The sequence below is a fragment of the Physella acuta genome, unplaced genomic scaffold (genome assembly GCF_028476545.2).
Source record: "Physella acuta isolate Inbredline_101_S28 unplaced genomic scaffold, ASM2847654v3 ptg000210l, whole genome shotgun sequence".
NCBI classification, from domain to species: Eukaryota; Metazoa; Mollusca; class Gastropoda; family Physidae; genus Physella; species Physella acuta.
The window spans coordinates 89,703-112,825 of NW_026731729.1; the positions used below are offsets into that span (position 1 = coordinate 89,703).

At 31.7% G+C, this 23,123-nt stretch overlaps 1 protein-coding gene across 8 annotated transcripts; it reads right to left on the reverse strand.

Moving 5' to 3' along the window:
• Positions 1-849: 849 nt before the first annotated feature.
• On the reverse strand, positions 850-22,559 carry LOC131937444 (mediator of RNA polymerase II transcription subunit 25). 8 transcript variants are annotated; one of them, XM_059294879.1, is made up of 26 exons: positions 22,365-22,559; positions 22,243-22,296; positions 19,814-20,061; positions 19,629-19,674; positions 18,955-19,079; positions 18,700-18,798; positions 18,425-18,545; positions 17,335-17,400; positions 17,021-17,114; positions 16,838-16,879; positions 16,655-16,729; positions 16,154-16,335; positions 15,887-15,949; positions 15,433-15,469; positions 14,997-15,103; positions 12,382-13,161; positions 11,474-11,570; positions 11,252-11,354; positions 10,872-11,049; positions 10,366-10,521; positions 10,113-10,250; positions 9,101-9,244; positions 7,081-7,219; positions 6,061-6,105; positions 2,774-2,886; positions 850-2,343 (listed from the first exon to the last, which is right to left on the reverse strand). In XM_059294879.1, exons 3-26 carry the CDS (start codon positions 19,945-19,947, stop codon positions 2,119-2,121), a joined length of 3,309 nt encoding a protein of 1,102 aa, XP_059150862.1. In that variant the 5' UTR covers positions 19,948-20,061; positions 22,243-22,296; positions 22,365-22,559; the 3' UTR covers positions 850-2,118. The 8 variants fall into 8 exon arrangements, with proteins under 8 accessions (XP_059150862.1, XP_059150863.1, XP_059150861.1 ...); XM_059294880.1 differs by lacking the exon at positions 22,243-22,296 and having other exon boundaries at positions 7,081-7,216; XM_059294878.1 differs by lacking the exon at positions 22,243-22,296.
• Positions 22,560-23,123: the final 564 nt, after the last annotated feature.

The window sequence follows — 23,123 nt, forward strand, 5'->3', positions numbered from 1 at the left end:
AGTTAATCAACTTCACTAAAAGGGTACTCAGGTTATTGGTATTTTAGAAACAGGAAATGAAGTATCACTTCCAGATAATGGAGGTCATTAAAAAAATTATTAAATAAGATTCTTAGAGGGAAGGGAATTTAACCACACTCATGATATTTAGTTTACATTTTACTCTGTGAAGAAGCACTTCATACTTGAAGACTTCATTTACTAGAATTGAGTTATTCAAATGTAAAAATGTTTGAAAATATATCTGGACTTAGTTGTTGGGGTGCAAGTTTGTGTGTGCTGTATGAAAATTGTGATTGTATATTGATTACACTCTACAATGGTGAGGTAGAACAACCCCCTGGTGACCACCCTGATGTCAGGGGGTGCTATTGGGAGCCACTGATTACATTACTGCAGGGAATCGACCCCTGGTATGCTTTACTTATCAATTGTAGTAGCCCACTGTATCCCTCGTGTATGAGCTCTTTGAAAAGAGTGCAGGCGCTATGATGCTCAAGAGTGAGAGGGGGCGCTCTGGGTCACATGACCACCAGGACAAACAATGAACAGACCCAGGGTGCTAACACAAGGAAACTCTTGGGCGCCACCCTCCGAAATTTTTTTTATGGCAGAAACCTTCCCAGGAGTATTCTCTACAACTTCCCACAGTTTCATGATGATTGGATAAACGGTGAAGTAATGCATAAAAGACCCACAGACATTAATTTTTATATATTTAAAAGGGCTAATCTTAACTCCACTGTAATCTTAGTTACATCAAGAAAAAGACTTAATATTTTTTAAAGCCAAGCATTTGGTCTTGGTCTAACTTGTAATTAAAATAACATATAGACAGAGACCTTATTTACAGCATGAAATTGAGTTTAATGTGTAAACATTTTATGCGAGCATGAAAAACAATGATGCAGAACATATTTCATTATTTTAAAAATAAAAACTTTTGGTATCAACACTAACAGTAAAACAACAGGTTTGTATAGCAGCGTGTAGAGAGTGGAACATGGGGTTGGGGAACATGGGGTTGGGGAACATTGGGTAGTGACCTGGTCATATGCTGACAACAACATGGCAATGATTTAAATTTGTGTCAATAAGCAACAATTTCATGGATGCTCTTAATATTTTTGAAACTCTAGACCATACAAAACAACATCATGCAAGTGTGAAGAAACAGCTAACACAACATTGCTACTTTAAACATCCCAAAACCAACAGAATAAATTTGGTCTAATCATAGCAAAACATTAAATACAATCTGGCTGTTAAGCCAACATGAGATAATGAATGTAAATATAAAACATAAATTTAGTTATATGAGAAGCATGAAGAAAAAAATTATTTAAACCAACAAAAAAAACAAGCATATCACTTTTTAATGTCTTTGTACATTCAGTGCTAAATGTACACACATGCAAATGACATAGCATAAAATAAAATTTCATTAAACACATTTTTCTAGACTTGTAATACATATCATACAATCCAAAGAAATTTTCCTGCATATCAAGCAACAGTCAACAAGGTCATTTCAAAACTCTGGTAAAATCATGTTATTTATTTACATTGTAAATAATGCATTGCAATAAATAAGAAACAGCCAGATAGGGATGAGCTGTTCAGTACAATTTAATGCTATTAAAAACACTTGCAAACATTATCACAAAAGAAATAATTTAAAAAAAATGTTTTCAACAATCAAATTACTATCACACTGAAGTTTTTAAAACTCATTCAAACCACTTTAAATAAATTATTCTTTTTAAACATTCACAAAGCAATTTTCAGACAACCAATAATAAAACAACCAAATTTACAACATAAAACAGAACACGTAATGAAACAACATACTACACTGTTTTTTTACTATTATAAATAAATGCAAAGCTCTTCAATACTTTTATAGTGGACCCATTGATCATTTGTTAGAACTTTAGTGAATTGTTTGCATGACTTCAGATAGCTTGAGTAGGCAAGAGTGATCCAGTAATTGTAATGCCAACCAATCACATAGTTCTTGTATATGTTGCATTAAATTCATGAGCCAATATTTTAACAACAAAGAAAATAAAGATTGAGATTTCACAAAGTACCAAGATGAGATTTTGTCTGACCAACTCAGAGGATGTCAGGCAAGTTGAAATCCTCCATGAAGTTTTGGCTTGGCTGGCTGCTCATCTGACCCATCCCTGCTCCCTGCATGCCCTGCTGACCTGGCCCCATCACACCTCCGGCCTGGCCACCAGGACCCATCACATTACCTTGACCTTGGGGGTTTCCACCTCTCATCATCATCAGCTGTTGTTGACGAAGCTGCTGCTGTTGTTGTTGTTGTTGTTGAGTCTGAAGATAACAATTGGCCAACATTAAATCTTCTAAGTACATCATCTAAAAACATCTGAGTAGATCATCTTTAGTACATCATTGTGATAAAATTGAGGTAATATGGAAACTAATTCTATAATTGAAAGTTTGTGCGCTAAAGTTCTCCTATAGATCATTGTTTTACATTGAACAAAAACAAATCACAAAGAACAGTTAACAGTAAAATATCAGCCATCTACAAGTATTTGTATAGACCAAATGAGACTATATCCTCCCAATCCAATACAAGTGAATTCTTTAGGTTTAGTTAGTGCCAGTGTCAGAGACCAACTGATCTTGCTATCATCACAAAACTGGTTGTTTCTATCCAGACTACACTGCTCTTGCTCCAGCAACATTTAAATAACTTGGTGCACATATAAGTTACTAGAAAACTCATAGCACTTACATTGACAAGAAGATGTCGGAGCTGTGGGTTTGACATTTGTTGCTGCTGTTGCTGCTGCATTTGGATTCGCTGCAGTTGTTGCTGTTGTTGTTGCTGAATTTTAGCTCGATGTGCTATGGTAATTAAAAAAAAACATGATAAAGTTGTTATAGTGCTTACAATTATTTTGTGAATGTTCTTATAATTTAACTTTAAGAGGAAATTTTCTGATACACATAGACCTTTAGAAAATTGAAAAAAAAAAAGAAATTATGTGTAATTTTTAAAATTGAGTTATAAAGTTTAAAATCATAAAATGTATGTTTAAATATGTCTTTTAACATAGTAGCCAATGCTGTGACTAGAGAGACGTGGTATTATTTACAGACAAAACTGGCGAGGAACAGCTCAAATACAACAATTATTTTGATTTAAGAGTTGTAAGTTCACTGATAATTTGTGCGCTGCTTTGTTGTAATTCACAAACAACATTGTATCTCAGTTAAAATTGAGATTTGAGTATAATAATTTAATTTGATAATCTGGAGCAATTAGTTTTAAGAAAGAAGGAATCACAAGTGATAGTTTATATTTTTGTTTTACTTGAACAAAGAAAAAATATAAAAAAAACAACAACCCAAAACCGTCATGATAAACAAAAACCAGTATAAAAGAAGAAAAGTTCCAAATGGTTATAGTTAGGGACTGAGACATCGCTAAAAAGGAAATAATTTGCTGAAATATTATAATAGTTTAAAAAACATACTATGTTCAAATTAATGTTTATGTTTTCAAAAATCTAAGTTGAATATTAATCAAATTTTAGTAATTATTATTGTTAACAGTAGGCTATATGGTATCATGGACAATTTTGTGTACCGTTATTTAGACAAGATAGACTTTCTGACTTAGTTTTAATAAGGTAGTTCACCTAAGCTTAAAACAAGAAAATAATTTTCTTTTAAAAATACTTATTTTATTTTCAAGAGGAAGAAACATTTTTTTGTTACAGAGGGCCTCTAGCTTTAAAGTGAGTATTTGTAAAGATGACTAATTTTTAGGCAGCTATTACAAAATCAGTGGTTCTAAAAGAATGATTATGCTTGAACAGATATCACAACACGTGTTATATTAATGTTTTAGTTGACTGTTTACTATTTGTTATTCAAAATTAAATCCACAATTTTATATTGTTTCATGTTTTGATGTAGGCCTACTAATTACTTAAATTATTTGCTCTTGAACAATCACTGGTTATGTGGGTCAGAAGTACACATTTTTCTCATCAGCTTTAGGAATGCCAAAATGTTTATTCTTCAGAAAATATGTAAGGGACAAGTAAAGCACAAAAATATTTTCCTCAATTTGTATGATAAAAATGCAGATGGCCATAATTTGTGTGGATAATATTTATTTACAATATTTATCCACTTAATTAAAAAAAAAAAAAAACCCATATATTTTCAGAATATCACATTTTGATTTTCTTTTAAACCTTAATTTTGTATGGTTTAAGTCAAATAACGAGATAATTTGATTTCATTAATAAAAAATGATGTGCAAGGTATATTTTGATTTCTGCATGAACGCCATAAGCAAAATTGCATAAAGTGTTGCTAAGATGTGAAAATGTATTTGCTCAGAGACATTTAGAATGTAACTGTTATAAGTATATCTAATAGAATTTAGATAATCAAGCAACTATTTAAGACCCATGCAAAATCACTGCAATACATGCTCAACTATTCCATAACTCAAAAACAAAGCCCCATAAACAATTAAAAAACAATGTATTTTCACACATGTAACTACAATTAGTATCCAAACATTTCCTTGAAAAATGTTTACAGGCTGTGATCCCCATCAGATTTAGCATGTAGACTTTGGAAACAAAACTTCATGTTTTGTATACAGTGTATGTGACCTGACCACAGTCACAGAACAAATATCTACTGTTGTTGTAGAGTGTATTTGTTCTGACCCCAGTCACAGAACAAATATCTACTGTTGTTGTAGAGTGTATTTGTTCTGATCCCAGTCACAGAACAAATATCTACTGTTGTTGTAGAGTGTATTTGTTCTGATCCCAGTCACAGAACAAATATCTACTGTTGTTGTAGAGTGTATTTGTTCTGACCACAGTCACGGAACAAATATCTACTGTTGTTGTAGAGTGTATTTGTTCTGACCCCAGTCACAGAACAAATATCTACTGTTGTTGTAGAGTGTATTTGTTCTGACCACAGTCACAGAACAAATATCTACTGTTGTTGTAGACTTTTCTGTCCTCAATATTCAGCCACATGCTGAATAACATCCATTACTTTATTTTGAAAGAAGAGTCAAATAAGCTAAGTTAACTATTTACTATGTTAAAAAAACATATTCTACTGAGTAATGATGTAAAACAATTTGATTTTCGTTTTAAAACCAGAATGAAATAAGCTATGCTGTTATAATATTCATCTTCAACAAACATGTTTTTATCTTAAGTCCCTAACCAACACCACTAATAGAACATTCCAGTTTAAACCTTAACCTAACTGTAAAACCAACACCTAAACAGAGTATACATTTTTATCAAGAAGCAAGGTTTTATTGTTTTAAGATGGACAATGCCACTAAAGATATTTTTAGAAATACAATTTAAAACAATTGAATGAGTGAATTTTGTGTGAACCATGTTGTTAAAAGAAATTTTGAACTGGATTCAGGAAACTGAATAAAGGAAGAGTGGAAATGGTGATCTAATTAAAGTGGTATCACTATCGTGGAACCTCCATACTATTGAAACCAAGTATATATTGTATTTGTAAAACAACACAGTACTCTATCTGTATACAAAACTATCTGATACTATCATGGCTGGGTGATTGGTTATTGTTTTAAAGTTAACAATAAAGTAAAAATCCCACCTGCCAAAGTACATAAGAGATGATTTGTATATCTTTAAAGCTTTTTATATGAAGGCATATTTTTCACACACCAAATCTAGGCTCTTCCCAGCATTAGGATCAGCTTAATTAAACAAAATTCTCTCAAAAACCAAACAACACAATAGATGGCTTACAGCAACAACTAAAGATGAAATATAGAGGTTCCACTGATATCCCTACGTTGTGGCAGAAGTGTAATGAGAGATCATATTGAAGACTATGATAATAAAATAAATGTTATTTGTAAACCCAGGCCACTCACAAAAAAAGATCACCAAGAAAAGTCACCAAAGTCACCAATGCACTAGTTTATGTGCACCAATCCCATAAGATGTACCACCTCAACTACAAATTGCTGTTGTGCATACATACCATGATAGAGGTAGTGGTGATGACTGGGGTAATACATATGTTCCTCTAGAAACAGTACAGGGAGTCAATGAACTCATATTTTATAGAAGGCAGTCAATCAGGACAAGAAATTTTTTATTTTTAAATTAGACAATGACAAGCCAACCTGTCAGCTTTACGTTGTCAGTGAAATGACAATAAGACAAGTAAACAATCTGGATGTACCACATCTTTCTCCATGGATCTACGAATCTAATTTAAGTAAAATTATCCACTAGGTATCATCTTAATGTTTTAAAGATTTTTAGCTGAGTGTTGCTTTGTTGCTAAAACAGTTACACACTTCCTCCTTCTGATCATATTAGCTGATATGGACACCCCACCTCCCACATTAAATTAGTTGATAATAAATAGTGAAATGGACACTCAATTTCCCCCCATCAATAGATAAATGACTTTACCAGATAAAAAATTTAAACTCCAATTTGACAATGATAAACCAAGCTAAACTTTTAATTTGTGTGCTTATTTGGGCCAATGTTACTTTCCCATTGGACAAGTTACTGATTAAAAATATCTAATACTTTTAATGTAGTTGGAAACCTTTATGGCATGAAAATTAAATTTGAGCAAAAAATGTATAAGGTAGACCACTCTAACCCCATTTGTTGACCAAAAAAAAACATTTGCAATAAGCAGCTGCAGAGTCAAACAAAGAAGCATAAAAGAATGTTAAGTTATATATGTGTGTAATGTTCTAAGTAGCTAGTTAGACATTTTATTATTGTTGGTCTAAGCATTTGTACCTTTCTCTCTCTGTACTTTCACTTATTTCAAATTCTAATAATGGCAATTTTTAAGAGAAATAGAATCTAATACTTTGAAAAAAACTTGGTATAAGACTTCTTTTTTATTTCCAACAAACAACAAGTGAATCAATTATGTGCTGTTCTATAGCATGGCAAATGTTGCAGACAGCCATTAAAAACTGAGCCAAAAGCACTAACAGTCAGGGGAGACAATGGGGTAAGCAAGCCTTACCTAGCATCTGCTGTTGCTGTTGTTGCTGCTGGGCCATGATGACCTTCTTCTGGTCCACACCCTGGGATGTCTGTTGCTGGAACTGGAGCTCTCGCTGTTTGGCTGCTTGCAGGTCATTCTGGAGACTCTGGATCATCTGCTGGAAAGACAGAAAATTACAATCTTCATTGATCTAGCATTTAAATAACTTGATGAGCTTATCATGGTATCACTCCCAGCTGTAGCTAGGAGAAAGAGAATTATCATCATAAATGAATGTAACATATATAAAACTTGAAATGTTTAGCATTGTTATTGAAATTGCAAGTAAAGAAAAACAGGTTTAAGAAATGTTTTTTTCTAAACAGATGTAATAAGACAGTCTTTATTTTAAAATACTTAAATACTGAGAGAGAGAGTGAAACATTTTCCATTATCTTAGCAAGTAATTGAAAAGTTTTAGCCAGAAATAGTGAGATTAAATCTGAACTTACAAGTTTATTAACTCTATTCACAGTATATGAAAAATAAAAGAAAACCTTATGCTTCCTAATCAATACTACTTAAATTCACTAAATATTTATTGATCTCCAAAAGAGATCAATTCATCTATAAATCAGTTGTCAAGAAGATACAGCATTTGGTCAAGTTTAAAACAGTAAAATGCACATTTTTATCATATTTTATGAAATATAAAACTAGTAAGATAAAAATTAAAATTTTGAAGGTTTAGTAACATTTTATATAGTAAACCTTATGTTTAAAACAAAATGGTAATTTTCTAATTCCCCTTAACACAAAAAAATCATGTCAGTATGTTTTTAACAGTAGAAAATGCTTTGGGGTTTGTATTATGGGGGTAATACAAACAATGGTATGTGGGTCCGTATTAAGATAGATGTTGCTTAATGGATCAATTATATAATTACAAATGTTTAGATGTAGGACATGATTGAGGTGTGCTGAAAGTGGATATTCAGGATAACACAACAACTAGTTCTTGAAAACAATCTCTAAGGAAATGGCTGCGGACAAAAAATGCATAAAAAGAAGAAAAATACTACAGAAATTAAACAATGGTAAAATAATACAGATAAAATTAACAATATACTCCCAAATGCTTATGGTTAAAAATTTCAAACAACTAAATAAATTATTTAATTATGGTCACATACAACCCATGTCGCTTCTTTTTTCAAACTCAACCTAATCAAAAGGTATATAAACCTTTTTCTGACATACAGTAGTTTATGTATATATTTTGTAAAGCACCATAATAGCATGTTAATTATAAATGAATTAGAAGTATGGGTTTACACACTAATCATACAAAAAGTGTATCAGCCTCAAGTTAATTAATGTTTAGCTCCTGATGGAACAGAATGTTTCTAGAATTTATCTTGTCTTTCATTTTTTGTTGATCAATATGTATGTTCAAATCAAGCAAATATTTAATTGTGAAAAGGTGCAAGACTAGTTAATGTCTACATACATATATATGGGCAGTAAAATTTAATAGTAGATAACAAAATGATTATAGATGTTTCCACTGACTTGTTATCATACAGAAGTTAAATAATCTATAGATAATTTAAACCATTAAGAGTTTAGTTTATACTACACATGAACAAGCATCTCTACACACAACACAAAGTTAGCACACTTATATTGAAATAGGTGTTAGTAGTTTTGTATACAACTTATGTCAAAAGTAGCAAAAAACTGGCTTAATTATTTTGTCTGTGTATATCAAACAATCAATATTACAACTAAAGCAAGCCGTTGTAGTAAAACAAGGAATGGGGGTCATAAACTGTTGGTTATAGATATGATCATTTCAATATTTATCAAGTGTGAATGAATGCAACTCAATTTAAAGGCTCTAAATTTTGCATACATTAGATAAAATGTGGTAAATGAAGCCAGTGTGAGTTCTATATTTAGTATTGCATATTAGAAGAAAAAAATGTTATGATAGATTGAAAGCAGTTTCTTGCAGCTGGTGGAAGCAAAGGTTATAAGTAGGTTGTCTGGTGATTACCAAATTAGCTTGTCTTGATTGGGTTGGTGCTGGCTGGCCCTGCTGTTGTTGTTGTTGTTGCTGCTGCTGCGGCTGTTGCTGCTGTTGGGGTGTCTGCTGTGTCACTTGTTGTTGTTGTTGGCCAGAGTTAACTGACATTGGGATCTAGTTTATTGCCAATTAAACAAATGCTTTTCAAGAGAAATCTAATCACTGGCTAAACCAAGGACTTATAAACACACACAATGCTGTTTATTTTATATACAACAGGTAGGTGTATTACAACACTACAACTAAATCCTTTACACAAAACAACCATCTAACTGAACACAAGAGTACATAAGTAAACAGACAATATTATGTGTATGTTTAAACACTCATGGAAAGTGCTTTAAAGCTTTAAAATGTTTATCAGCCACTTGTGATCTGCACGCACAAATTTACAACTTCCAAAAGGATTGGAGGGCACAACTAAGTGCAATAATAAACAAACACTGCGGTGAACAAAAAAAAATGTCAGGTCCAGGCTGAGACGGATGTTTTGTTTAAGGTTAAAAACTTTTGTTAAAAACTTTTGAGTGTCAAAGTAAAAGTACAAAATTTTTGAGTGTCCAAGTACTAAGAAAATGAAACAAGGTGTTTTAGCAGTAAATCAGATTCAGCAGCATCCTTAAATTAAGGAATGCTCATTTCAACTATAACAAAACTGTTATATCTTGTTACATTAATTAGGTTGATTTAAAGTTAGAACAATCCGGGCTGTCTTCATATTCTAAAAACCATCACCATTGAAAAAGTACCTTTAAATGTAATTACAGAATAGTTGAATGGTTAATACATGGTATCACTTTCTAGTGACCATGACCAATCTATGTGGATTTGAGTTAACCTACAAATTATTTTCACAGTTTAAACATAAAGTATAGAAAGATATTAAATATATATATTTTCACTAAATTTGAAAACTTCTGAATGAGCCTATATGTGTATTGAAATAAAACCACCACCAGACGTGAATTACTCAACTACATACCTGGCTTTGCAACATTCCCCCTGTATTTAAATTTCCAGCTGATGGTCCAGACGGAACAGGGGGCATAACTGAGTTTTGCATGACAGCCTGATTGCTCCCATTAGCTACAGCCATAGATGTAGTTGCAACCTGTTGTTGCTGAATAGATACAAATTTTACTCATGTTAAACCAATATTTACTTTGTAGCAATAGATAGATAAAAAAAAAACTAATTAAATATCCACACTTTATACAAATAAAAAAACAATTCACCTTTTGTCTGTAGCGAGCAACAAGAGTCTTGATACCTTGGACAATACCATTTTGATCATTGGGGATGAGACCAATAAATGATTTCTTCTTAGCACTGTACATAAGCAGAATAATTTTGGTGCCAGTAGATTGAACATGAAATCTAACACAGCCAGCCTGGAAACAAACAGAATTATGAAGACTTTTTTCAAATGATGTTTTTTTAAAACTCAAAATAAAAGCTAAGTACACTTTTAGATTTGACAGTCTACATGGCATATAAGTATAATATATCTATTTCAACAGCATTTAGAGGAGAAGTTCAGTCAGTACTTTGCCTAGCAAACTTATTCAGGGACCTTGGATGAATACAAAAAAAGGAAACTGAATTTGAGTCTTGCAAATTAGTAGTTGATTGCTGGTACTGCTTGTTACTTTACATCAAATCAAAATCTGTGCCCTATATAAAAGTTCTTCAAAGCTGTACAACTTTTTATGTACTTTACAGAATAGAAGAATCAACTTACAAATCCATGCCCCATGAGTGTGTAGAGATTCTGGAGAGCAGCTGGGTTAGGATTGGCATTGTTGTTTGGGAAGTGGAAGAATACTTGGCGTGAGTTTTTACACAGGGCCTGTAAACTGGACAGCATGGGTTGTGGCAATAGTTGAATGGTCAGTTTAGGTGGCCAGTCGGCTGTTGATCTTCAAGAAAAAAAAAACAAGTTTAAATCAGCATGAATGCTATCCCAAAAAAAAAAAACCAATTGATTTTATTGTACTATGTATTTATATGAAATTCGGAAGCAAATAAAGACATTCATCATTTTTTAAATATATTGACCTAATGAAATATTCACATAGTACTAGAAGAGTGTAAGACCTATGCTAGAAATCTACAACTTACATATCATTGTCTTGAACATCGACAGAAACATTGCAGTTGAGCAGGAAAGTAACATTTCTTTGATTAGATGATGGCATGTTTCGGTCCTGATACTCAAGGGTTCCTAAGAATCAACAATTTTAACACATCATTCTCAGACCAAATTAAAGCTCTTTATGATATTCACCATGGGGAAAACATTTAAGTCACTCAATGAATCTGATGGCCTCTAGCCATATTTACCTGACCAGATGATTTTCCTGTCCCGAGGTCCTGGCACCATGGGGAGTTGGTTTTGGTTCATCGGGTTCATTTGGTTCTGGAGGTCACCAAGGAAGGGCTGATAAAATGATAGTAGTCATTTAATATGAGGCTATCTAAATGATCTGTTTAAATACTTTTCTAACAATTAGTAGCAGCAACAATTCATACATTATATATCAAGTTAAAGATGAGCTTAACTAATGTTGAAATTGTTTAAAAAACTCTGAAGATATGTCCTAACAGTAGTAGACTAAATAGCTTCTTCAGATGATTATAATTCAATTGTAAAAGTAATATTTTACTTTTTTATCTAATGGAAATTCCTTAAAGGTTTACTTTTTTTTAATCCATTGTGATCATTAGAATTTTTAAAATCCAAAGCAAAAAGATTAAGTGTTATTTTGTTTAACTATATTTACTCTAAGAAAAACAGCAATAAAGTATTAATAAAACAAAGAACAACAACAAATGAAAAATATTTTAAACAACACAAAGAGAAACAAATTATAAAAGGAGAATAGATCTGGCTAACAGAATATAAGGAGACTAAAGTATAAAAAAAAAATCTATGGAGATATATAGAAGCTGAAGAACAATAGGCAGGGTGATAGACAAATAACCAAGGGATTTTTAATCATTATTGCAACATGCTTGACTATATAAATTCAATAGAAATTAAATTTAAAACATGTCCCAAATTTTAAATAGCAGAATGGAGCTTTAATTTGCGTAAAATGGTGTAGTCTTTAATAATTAATTTTTTAATTAATATCCACTTTATAGACTTCTTCTTCTTAGTCTTAAAATATAATTTTTTTTAGTGATCTTAACGCTTGAGCTTGACCCAGTAGATTAAACCCCAGATAAATGTTGATATATTTAATAACCTGAGTAGAGAACTGTGTCTGTTGAGAGGTTGGTGGCTGAGATTGCTGTGCTTGTTGGGACCCACTCATGCCTGGCTGCAACATGACAGAGTTTGGAGGCCCGCCTGCCTGCATCATGTTGGGGTTCTGGGGCCCACCTGTCTGCATCATGTTGGGATTCTGTGGGCCGCCAGTCTGCATTATGTTGGGGTTCTGTGGGCCACCAGCCTGCATCATGTTGGGGTTTTGGGGCCCGCCAGTCTGCATCATGTTGGGGTTCTGTGGGCCACCTGCCTGCATCATGTTGGGGTTCTGTGGGCCGCCAGTCTGCATCATGTTGGGGTTTTGGGGCCCGCCAGTCTGCATCATGTTGGGATTTTGGGGTCCACCTGTTTGCATCATGCTGGGGTTTTGGGGCCCACCTGTCTGCATCATGTTGGGGTTTTGGGGCCCGCCAGTCTGCATCATGTTGGGGTTCTGTGGGCCACCGGCCTGCATCATATTTACATTGTTTTGGGAAGCCGTAGCCTGCATTATGTTTTGATTTTGTTGCATCATGTTAGCATTCTGAGACCCCACGTTTTGTGTCATTCCAGGGTTCTGGCCCCCTCCACTCTGCATCATTGTCTGACTTTGTGGTGCAACTTGTTGCATCATACTCTGGAGATTCCCTTGCATGTTCTGTGGGCCACCTTGTTGCATCATGCCCATATTTTGGGTCTGCATCATACCAGCATTCTGTGGGCCAGTGGTCTGAATGTGGCTCATCATATTAGAGCCTTGTGTAGCCATCATGTTGGCCTATGTAAGTGTGACCATAAAGGGGTGGAATAAAGCATGCAATTTAAAACATTAATAAATGTTAGCAAAATATTAACATAAAAAATCTATTAAAACTTAACCAACAAAACATAAAATACACCTGCAAGAATCCACCATTAATTAATGTGACTAGAGTAATAACCATTGTATGATTAAAATAAACACAGCAAAATTTTGTATCCCGGTTTTTATTTATCTAAATTAGTGACAATAAATAGTGGTGGTTCCTTACAGAAAGATTAATATTTTTACAACATAATTTTCTTACTTTAGAAAAATCAAATTTTATTTATCTATGTTTATAAAAAAACTATTTTGCAATGAGGGACTACCCCCACTCCCTAATTTTTTAAAATAAATAAAGCAAGATGAAAGAATCTGTTTTGTAATAATCTAAAAAAAAAAGTCTTAACTGGATATATTGTATGTTCATAATCATTGTTCAACTTAAAACTGTTTGGAAGCGCAGAAATTATTTTAGTGATGGTTAAAAAAATAAAACAAGCACTAATTTTGCTTGATTTGCATGCAAAAGCAATGCTATTTAAATTTTATTATATAATAATTGTACACAATTTTTCTAAAAATACATCTCCACAATATAATTATATCGGTTATAATATATAAGTTTTGTGAAATTGGCTGTTTAGCACTTTTTCTTCAATATCTTCATGCAATCTTTTGGCATTTAAAAAAAAAATGTAATGCTTAAATTGATTTTATAACATTTTCAATTGTCAACCCTAAATGTGAACATTATTTCACAATAGTTAAACAGTAATTCAATGTAGTGAAATTCTAGCTGTACATATCATATTTTGAGTTTGCAGTTTATGTCAAAATTTTAAAGTGTGTCATGTTGTGTTTGAAAAATTAACTAGGAAATATAAAAGCAACTAAAAAATTAAAAGAGGGTGCTAAGCTAGTCCTTCACTGCAGCTTTTTGTATTGACAGTAGCTATCACTGTATACACACATATATAAATTGTATACATGTATATATCAATTTCTTATTGAAAATTATGTTGTAAAAATGTTATAAACTGATCTCTAAAGGAAACAAAATGTATTTATAAACTGAATAAATCTTCACTTCTAAAACAAAGTGAAAATAATGCATGCAAAGTGTGTTCCTAAGCTAAATACCCTTTTTGTAGAAAAAAAAACAAATGCCTAACAACTATGTTAACAAGCAAGTAAATTCATTTTGAAAAAAAACCTGAAGTGTTGGAAAATGAAATTTAACCAGAATTAGAAAATTGAAATATTCTTATGACTGAGTATGTTTATTTAAGTGGAATGTTACTCAACTTAAAAATTTATAATTTGCCACATTTAAAAAAAAATTCAGTCTAAAGTAAATTGCTGTCTACCAATTCACTAAAAATGAATATGGTATATATATCCATTAAAACAGATACTGTAAATAAGCTATTTTTAAACTACATAATTCACCACTTAGGTCTTAAGAAAGTGTTCAAGGATTTAAAAATTGACTAAGTGGTTAGTAGCTTATTAAACTAAAATTTAGAAGCTAGAGCTTGAAAATTAATCAATGAAATAATTTACATCCCAGTGTTTAAATTTTTTTACTCCTTTCAAATTTTTAAAATATCAGGTACCCACTTATTTTTATAAAAAATGTTAAATGAACTTTGTGTACATCACCTAAAAATGTATTGTATAACTAGTGTGTACATGTGTGCACCTACAGTAATTCACCATACACTGATGCTCTAAAATAGTGGTTTGCCAACTCAAAGGTATTAACTCAGAAAGCAACACAGTGAACTTTAAACTCAGTGGCCTCTAACCTGTGAGGTCATTACTCCTTGAGACATATGTTGATTCATTATTTGGTTTCCAGAAGTTTGCATTCCCATTATAGTTGGACCAGTGCTAGTTGCTATGTTTGGCCTCACTGTAACATAATAAATATATACATATTTTAAGACATTTTTAGAGTTGATTCACTGTGCCCTCTTGGAGTGAAGTTATGGAGAAGATAGCACCATGCCTTCACCTCCCTGACTCTCAGGTAAACAATCAATTGCTCTACTACAATTTCTCATATTTATTGGTGAAATTAAATTCTAATTATAAAGTATGTTCAGCATAATCTTTGTGTGCCCCTTTACAATGTATGCAGAAATCAAACAGTTTCAGGTAAAGTTAAAGTACTAAAATGTTGGAGATTACTAAAAACATTTATCATGTCTAATTAAAGTAATACAATTTTTTAAAACTTACTCATATTATTCATCATGTTGGGGTCCTGTTGAGTACGCTGGTTTAAAAAGAAAGGATAAAAATTATATAAAAAATAAATTAATTCATAAATTTTAGAAATGGAATTTTCGATTTAAACAAAGAGGAAAAACCAAACTAAGATTCTGAAAAGGTGTGAGCTTAACTTCTTTGCTTCTAAAGCATTTTTCAGAAACTATTCTTCATGCAAACAAGCTTAAAATTTGTCCAAAACTCGAATTAAAATAAAATCATTTAAAAAATGCCAAAAAAGAAAATATCTCGTGCACTCTACTACTATAATTAGTAGGCATAAATAGCGGACAAGGGTGTTTTGCATGACACTGCGATAAAAACACCATAGGCATTAATGGCGGGTGTGTCATGTTGCATTTGTAGCAACAGGATGTCACATTGGATTAATATAATAAAAAATAAGAATACAAAAATAACATACCATTCTAGGCTGCATTGGTACAGGTCCAGTTAAATTGGATTGGGGCTGCTGTGCCTTTTGATTCTTTAAGAAAATGATAAAATGTGTTCATTAGTCAAACAATAGTTTATTACAGCTTAGGAACTTTATGCAGCACAAGTTTAATAGTAAAAACATTGATGATGCATGAAACTTGTTACACACTTCAGTAAACAAAGTTTTTTTTTTGTTGTTGCTAAGAGTGATTTGAGTTAAAGTGTTTAATAAAAAACTTAATAAAAAAAATACCTGGGCACGCAGCTGAACCATTAATGGCTGTTTACCACCCATGTTTCCCCCCTGTAAACCAGATCTATCTATGAGAGGATCCAAGGAAGATAAATTCCCTGTGTTTGATACAGAGTTCTGTGGGTTTGTGGTTTGCATTGGGGGAGCCTGTAACACTTGTTGTGGAGAAGCTTGTTGTAAACCTGATTAGAGAAGCACAGAATTAACTCGTCATATTTAATAATTAAAGTGTAACAAAATGCAATACAATAATGGTAAAATTTGTTTAAAGAAAATTTTGATGTAAGTTAACATTTTTTTTATTGAACTCAGAATACAGGATATTAATTTTTACTTGAAATTTTCCAACAATATTAAACAAACTGTATAAAAAACGACTACTATTTAAAAACATCTAAATTTAAGAGCAAATTATGACAAAACACACAAATGTCCCACCAGGAGTAGTATTTTTACAATATGTAACAAACTTTTAAATCAGAGCTAGATATAAATTCTAACCTGACTGGTTTGTTGGTGGTATTTTAAAACTTTCTTTTTGCACTTGATCAGCTTGTTTTAATGCTGGGCTTGGTGCTGAAGTGACAAAGTATGCATGATAAACTGATCACAAGTTTTACCCAACTACACATCCAATAGTGAATATATTAGGGTGTGATCAGCAGTAATTTAAAAAAAACTTACCATTTAATTTTTTCTCCTCAAATTTTGGACTAATTGATCGTTCTGATGCATTAAGGAAACAAAAAAAAAGTGTATTAGTATAAAAATACAGATTTAATGAATTTTTTCTAGGAAGCATCTTACATGCAAAATTACTTAATGATATAAACCAAACATACAAGATATTTAACAATATACCATTACCTTGCAGTTGAAATCCTTTTAAAAGAACAAGATGTCTAGGATCAATTGCGTAATGAGCTTGTGGAAGATTGTGAAAATTGTCCCCAGCACAGGCCTTTATCAACAGAGTAATATTTAACTTTTATAAGACAGTAAATGCCAAATTAAAGTTAACTTTTAGCTTTCAATTATGGGGTTCATATTTTTCATATATAATGAATTTATGGTTAACTAAATAAGCTAATCTTAAAATACAAATTGTTACATAAAAAACTAGACTGAAAATTATACTAGCTACAAGATTTTATATAAAAATTTATTGATACAAATATTACCTCATTAAAGAGTTTCTGTAAAGCAGGAATCTTTCTAGGCGATATAATGGATAGATTAACCCCACGCTGTAAAATTTAAAAAATTAAATAAGAGGCCTAAATCGTGAACTTAGCTACTACTAAAATTACTATGACTAATAGTAAATTATGAAAATCTTAAGAGGAAATGCACAGTAAATTTTTTAAAATAGCTAAAATCCTGATTTTTCATCACAGTGAGTTTCTAGCACTATTGGATTCTTTGTCCATTTTTATAATTATAAAAATAATTTTTTTTAATCAAAATAAATTTTTAATATGTTAAAAATTAACTTTTTATGATCCTGTTAATGAAATAATAATAATTTTCTTTACAATTGTACATGTTTGTAACGCAATGTTTGATATCTGCCATCATATTGTTTTTGGCATTGCTAGCAATCTTCAGAATTTGTTTATAGTAAACACCAGAAGCTTTCAATAGACGTTACAAAGTACAACAAAAAGACGAAATGGTATTTTCATGATCTACTTTTTGTTTTTTTCTTTTTCAGTTTTTTAATACTAAAAAGCTTACTATTTTTTTTAGTAATAATACAATCCCCATCATTATAAAACTTTTGCCAAGAGCGAATTGTGATGGCATTCTTGGAAAAATTTTGTGGTAAAAATATTCAAATATTTCAAATGTTTGCATACTGAATGCAATTTTTCTGTCTTTGTAGAAATCTGACCAGTAACCCTATCAAAAAGTTGTCCTGATAGAAGTTTTAATATATACTGAAATATAAGCAGTGTAAAAAATTTTGTATTGCTATAGCTGCATAAATATAAAAAGCCAGTGTTTTGAAAAGTGCCAAAAAATTCAAAATGGCAGATTTTTTTTTCTGGTTTCCATGCCAACCAATGTTGTTTTTAAATGCTTTTTGCTGTTTAGTGCTAACTTTAATGTGCCAAACATGGCAAAAATACTTTAAAGGCTTCAGTCTAAAAACTAAAAAAAAACAACAACTGAGCATAGCCCTTTATCAAAATTGAGTTTGTATTTTTGACTTGAGAGATAATAAATATTAAGTATATGATAATGCTATATAGAAAATTATTCAAGAACCTTTCCCATCATAGTGGCTAGCTGTTCACTGTTAAATCCTCTGTAGTCTTGGCTTTCCTCTGCTGTTATGTGATAGGGTGGGGAGTTGCAGATCAGTATACAGTGGCGCTGTGTATGTTTGCTAAAAAGATTACAACTCCGTGAAAAACATGTATCAATATTAAAGTAATAAAAAATTATTTTTTTTAAGTAGTTTATTTCTATTGAGGTATTTCTAAATATCTTCTCCATGAAGACGCTAAATTTTAAGCAGCTATGGAGGTCAAAATACTTACCCAGAATATCTTAGTAGTTTAATTTCATCTAGACATTGAAGAGCAGTGCTCAAACCTTCAGATACATGGCTACAACTCTGACCTGCACCTCCTATAAACCTATACAAAAATAAATTTATATCAAAAAGTGATCACAAAATTATCTAACTTTTTTTCACTCTTGAAACTATTCATAATCTGAGTGAACATATGGCCTGTTCTAAAAAGAATAAAACTTGAAAAAAAAAATGAAAGCAAAGAAAAGGAAAAACTTACTGAATATTGTCAAAAGCCTGGAGGAGCTCATAAGTACTAGTTGTAGGGTAGGTGCAATCTGAAGCCATTTCTGGTGCAGAGTCACCTGCTGTATAAGTTACCATGCAATACAATGTGCAATTGTACTGAAATAGACAGATCATGTCATCATTATTAAACAGCACATTTTTTATTTAATTAGGATACTACTTTATATAAGGTAATATCCATTCAATATGAGATATTTCCAAAAAAAAAAAAGACTAGGTATCATATCAGAATATTTTTATGCAAAGATTAATTACACTATTATTTTTAAAATTCATGTAAAGGAGTTAATAACTGTATGTAAGTTTGGTCACTAAGTGAAATGGATAAACTGTATTCATGAGGTTTGTTATTGTTTTTTACAGCAGTTACTGCCACACTTTCATAAAAGACATTCATGTTTTACAGATTTAAAAAAAAAAAAATGACAAAAGCGTAACAAAAATAACAACGTGTATTATCTCAGCTTAAGAAAAGCCTAGTGTTCATGAATCTAAATTTTCATTACAACTTGAACTTTAAAAAAATTATAACAATGGTCTTTCTAAGTTAAAAACAAAATAATACCTAGTAACTCAATGAACGTGGGCTGGTCAAAGAAATTTTTAAAGTTATTTTCTAAAATGTAAAGAGTATAATATACTTACATCATGACCCGTATCTATTGGACTAGGTGGTCCACCATTGAAATGTCTAGAAAATGAGAAAAACTCATGAAGTAAGTGCATAAAATAGAGCAAAATAAAAAAGCACTATGCCTAGCATTTTCTCAATCTAAGTTGGATATGAACCAAAAACAACTGTGCTAGCTATATTAAAATATCACCCTTACTCCAATGCAGGAATTATATATGCAGTTTTTAATTCCTCCAAATAAGGCACCAAATTGGCAGTTTTTTCCACTACAATGACAACATCGTAAACAGGATCCTCATCTTGCTGTGTCGGGTTGGCTGTGAGCACCATTGTTATGATATAATTTTTAGTTTACTTTTGAAAAAAGTCAATTATAAATTCTGCTAAAAACTGTTAAAGTTGTTCATAAAGACTTGTCTTAGAGTTCTTTGCAATTTGTCTTAACTGCAAAAAAACAAAAAAAAAAACCATTATGTAATGGATCATCAATTATGATAAATGGCATGTGGCTGGGGGGGTGTTGGGTGTGGTGTGTGAGTAGCTTTAATTGTACTGTGTGAGATATTTTAACACTGTAGCAACTAGCATACATATACATTTTAAAGAAATAGTTAAAGATTCAAAATAATAGATAAATTAAGTGTGTAACAAAATATGCCTTTTCCAAATCAAAACTGTTATCAATAGATTAAATTTAAAAATTAAAAATTGAGAAAAGTGATAAAGTGCAGTAGGGTTAGGTTAGCCTGTCATCCCTATAACCTGGGTTTGGATTTTTAAGTTACCTGCCCTTATTTGGAAAGAATATGAATTTCACAGCACAGCGGTTTTAAGCAGTTATTTACAAAAGGGCGACAACATTTTTAAACAACGAAAACCAAGCATATAATTGTATTGATTTTTGTTTTTCGTTCTACATGTTTGTGAGACTAATATATTTTTAACATTTTGCCGGCAATGTTGATAGAAATATCAAGTAGACTATTCAGTAGCCTATGTGTAGTAGGTTGTTGTTTGACCTACAGGCTACTTTTAAGCTATTCAAACTACTAAAAATAAAAAGACTAAATAAGCTTTTAAGCTCAATACTTAATAAGGTATTAGTATTATTAGAAAATTAGACTATCATTAATCACGTAGGTAAGGCCTACATAAAATTGCTCAAAGCTAGTAATATGAAAGTAAGGTGACTCATTAATATTAACAAGTATATTGTGATATAAAAATATAGATAACTGAACAGTAAAGCAAACGCAATGTTTAAGTAACGTGGTTTTTAAAAACTAAAAATGAATTGGTTGTGATATGAACGCCTGTCTTATAAAAAGACAGCTCACAATATTTGATTTCATTTTCATAGACTGATAAAACTAATAATGCTTTACGTTCTCGCTCATTTTTGTACCTACACCGTTGATATTTTAAAAGTTCTATTAAGTTTAATGAAACCAACTTTTGAATTTAGCCTCCTTTCTCCAAACCAAATTTAAAAATGCAACATGAAACATTTTTGTAACTTTTAAAACACAAATGAAAATTAAGCCTATATCTAAAATTTAGCTTGATCTAGATTCTAGTAATCTACTACTACACTACTAGTTAGATCTAGGTTTCTAAATCTAGAGTAAAGTGCACTTCAGCCCCCCCCCCCCATACGAAATGGAATTTATATAGGAAACATACGTTTACCAGTGTCCCCCCTTCCCCGAAATATCAAGTATCTGCCCCCCCCCCCCCCCCCCAAGAAAAAGTCTAAAAGAAACACTGATTGGGTCTCACATGACCCTGAAATTGTTAAAACTGCCATAGCAACCATCCAATTCAAACAATTATCAGTAAGGGAAGCGGCTTCATGTTTAATCACTGTAAATTGATATTGTATTTCTACATCTCAATTTAGATCTAATCTAGATCTAGATGTTAAATTTAATTAAAACTTATTTCATATTTTTTGTTTTCCAATATATTGAACTATTTATGTGTGTAACATATTTATTTCAATCATTGAAATAGAAACAAAACGAACAAAATATGCTTTGTCCACATAAAGAGCAAGTGTCCGCACAGAAAATAAAAAAATGTAACAAAAAAAGTCTGAAGTCTCACCACTGAAAATGTTAATACATCCAATGCTATGTGTATGAATACAAAATGACTCATACGTGATTAAACTAGAAAGAATGCGGAGTAACACAGTACTTTCGGTTTGTTCCTTAAGTTCCTATGAGAAACTGTTACTGAATGGCGCTCAATGGAAATCGGGAGTTCCGATTTTTTTGCTACGTCTGTCCACAGACGCCACTTTACTCTAGAATCTAGATAAATTAACTTTATTTATTACCTTGGTGATGAACCATGACAGTGGTAGTTGGCAGTAGCTAGACTAACTACTAGTATTGTAGTAACTAGATCTAGATCCTAGTTGCTGTTTCAGTGTTTCAAAATCAAATTGTTAGGCTCCCTAGCCTAAATATAGTCTAGTAAATAATATAATTTAATAATTTTGGATTTATCAATTAGGTTCTAGAATCTGGATTCTAATAGATCTACTAGGGCTTATGATTCTAAAATCTAATCACTAGTCTAATAATTTAAAACAGTAAGCTCAGTTACTGAGTTACCTACCTAGATTAGATGATAGATCTCTAGTTCAGTAGACCTCTAGTTCTGGATCTAGATCTACAAACGACAAGTCAGGGAAAGCAAATCAAATCAGAAATTGTTCTGGTTTTTATATTTACACTTACTTTTGAATAAATTATCCAGCCATCTAATCCAACAGGTTTTTAAATTTCATTCTCGAAGTAAGATCTAGATAGATATCTAGATCTATATCTAAATGAAGAGCAGAAAACTCAATATTGCCAAGCTTAATCGGTGTTTTAAAGATGCCGTCCGCTTGATCGAAATTCCCTAGTCTAAATCTATTACAAACAGGAAGCGACAGTGAATGGTAAAAATAGTTCAAAAATAAAAATAGATATTGCAACCAGCTACCGAGATACGGAGAAACTGATGTGCAAATTTAAATAGTAAAATAAAAATAGTAGGCCTATTCAAAAAGATGTTTTTAAATAACTAAACGAATTTAAAGTAAAAATGTAATTAAATGAAAACATTTTAAAAATAACTGAACAAATTTGATTATTTCGTAAGAAAAAATGAATCTATTAATGTAGGCCTACTTGGTATCTAAATAAATAAATAAAAAAAAGTAAAAGACCTGAAAATAGTTTCTCATAGTAGTTTGATTCAGTGATAGTATAGTATCCAATTACCCTGACATTATTAAATCGATGAACATTTTGATAAATTGCCCATAGCTACCAACACACATAGTTAATTAGTGGATTTATACAGAGGCGTAGCGACCCTCCCCGGCGCCCGGGGACAAACTTTTCGATTTGCACCCCCCCTCAAGATTTCGATTTGCACCCCCCTCAAACTTTCGATTTGCACCCCCCTCAACCTTTAAATTTATTTTTCCAACCCATTTTGGCGCCCCT

Bases quoted from the DNA above. Each gene is read 5' to 3' on its own strand.
- LOC131937444 (XM_059294878.1), bottom strand. From the start codon at position 19,947: ATGGTGCTCACAGCCAACCCGACACAGCAAGATGAGGATCCTGTTTAC. The intron at 7,220-9,100 runs GTAATCACCAGA...CTGTCTTTCCAG, and splicing joins AATCAAGACAAGCTAATTTG to CAGATGATCCAGAGTCTCCA. The intron at 2,344-2,773 runs GTAAGTGCTATG...TGTTATCTTCAG, and splicing joins TCCGACATCTTCTTGTCAAT to ACTCAACAACAACAACAACA.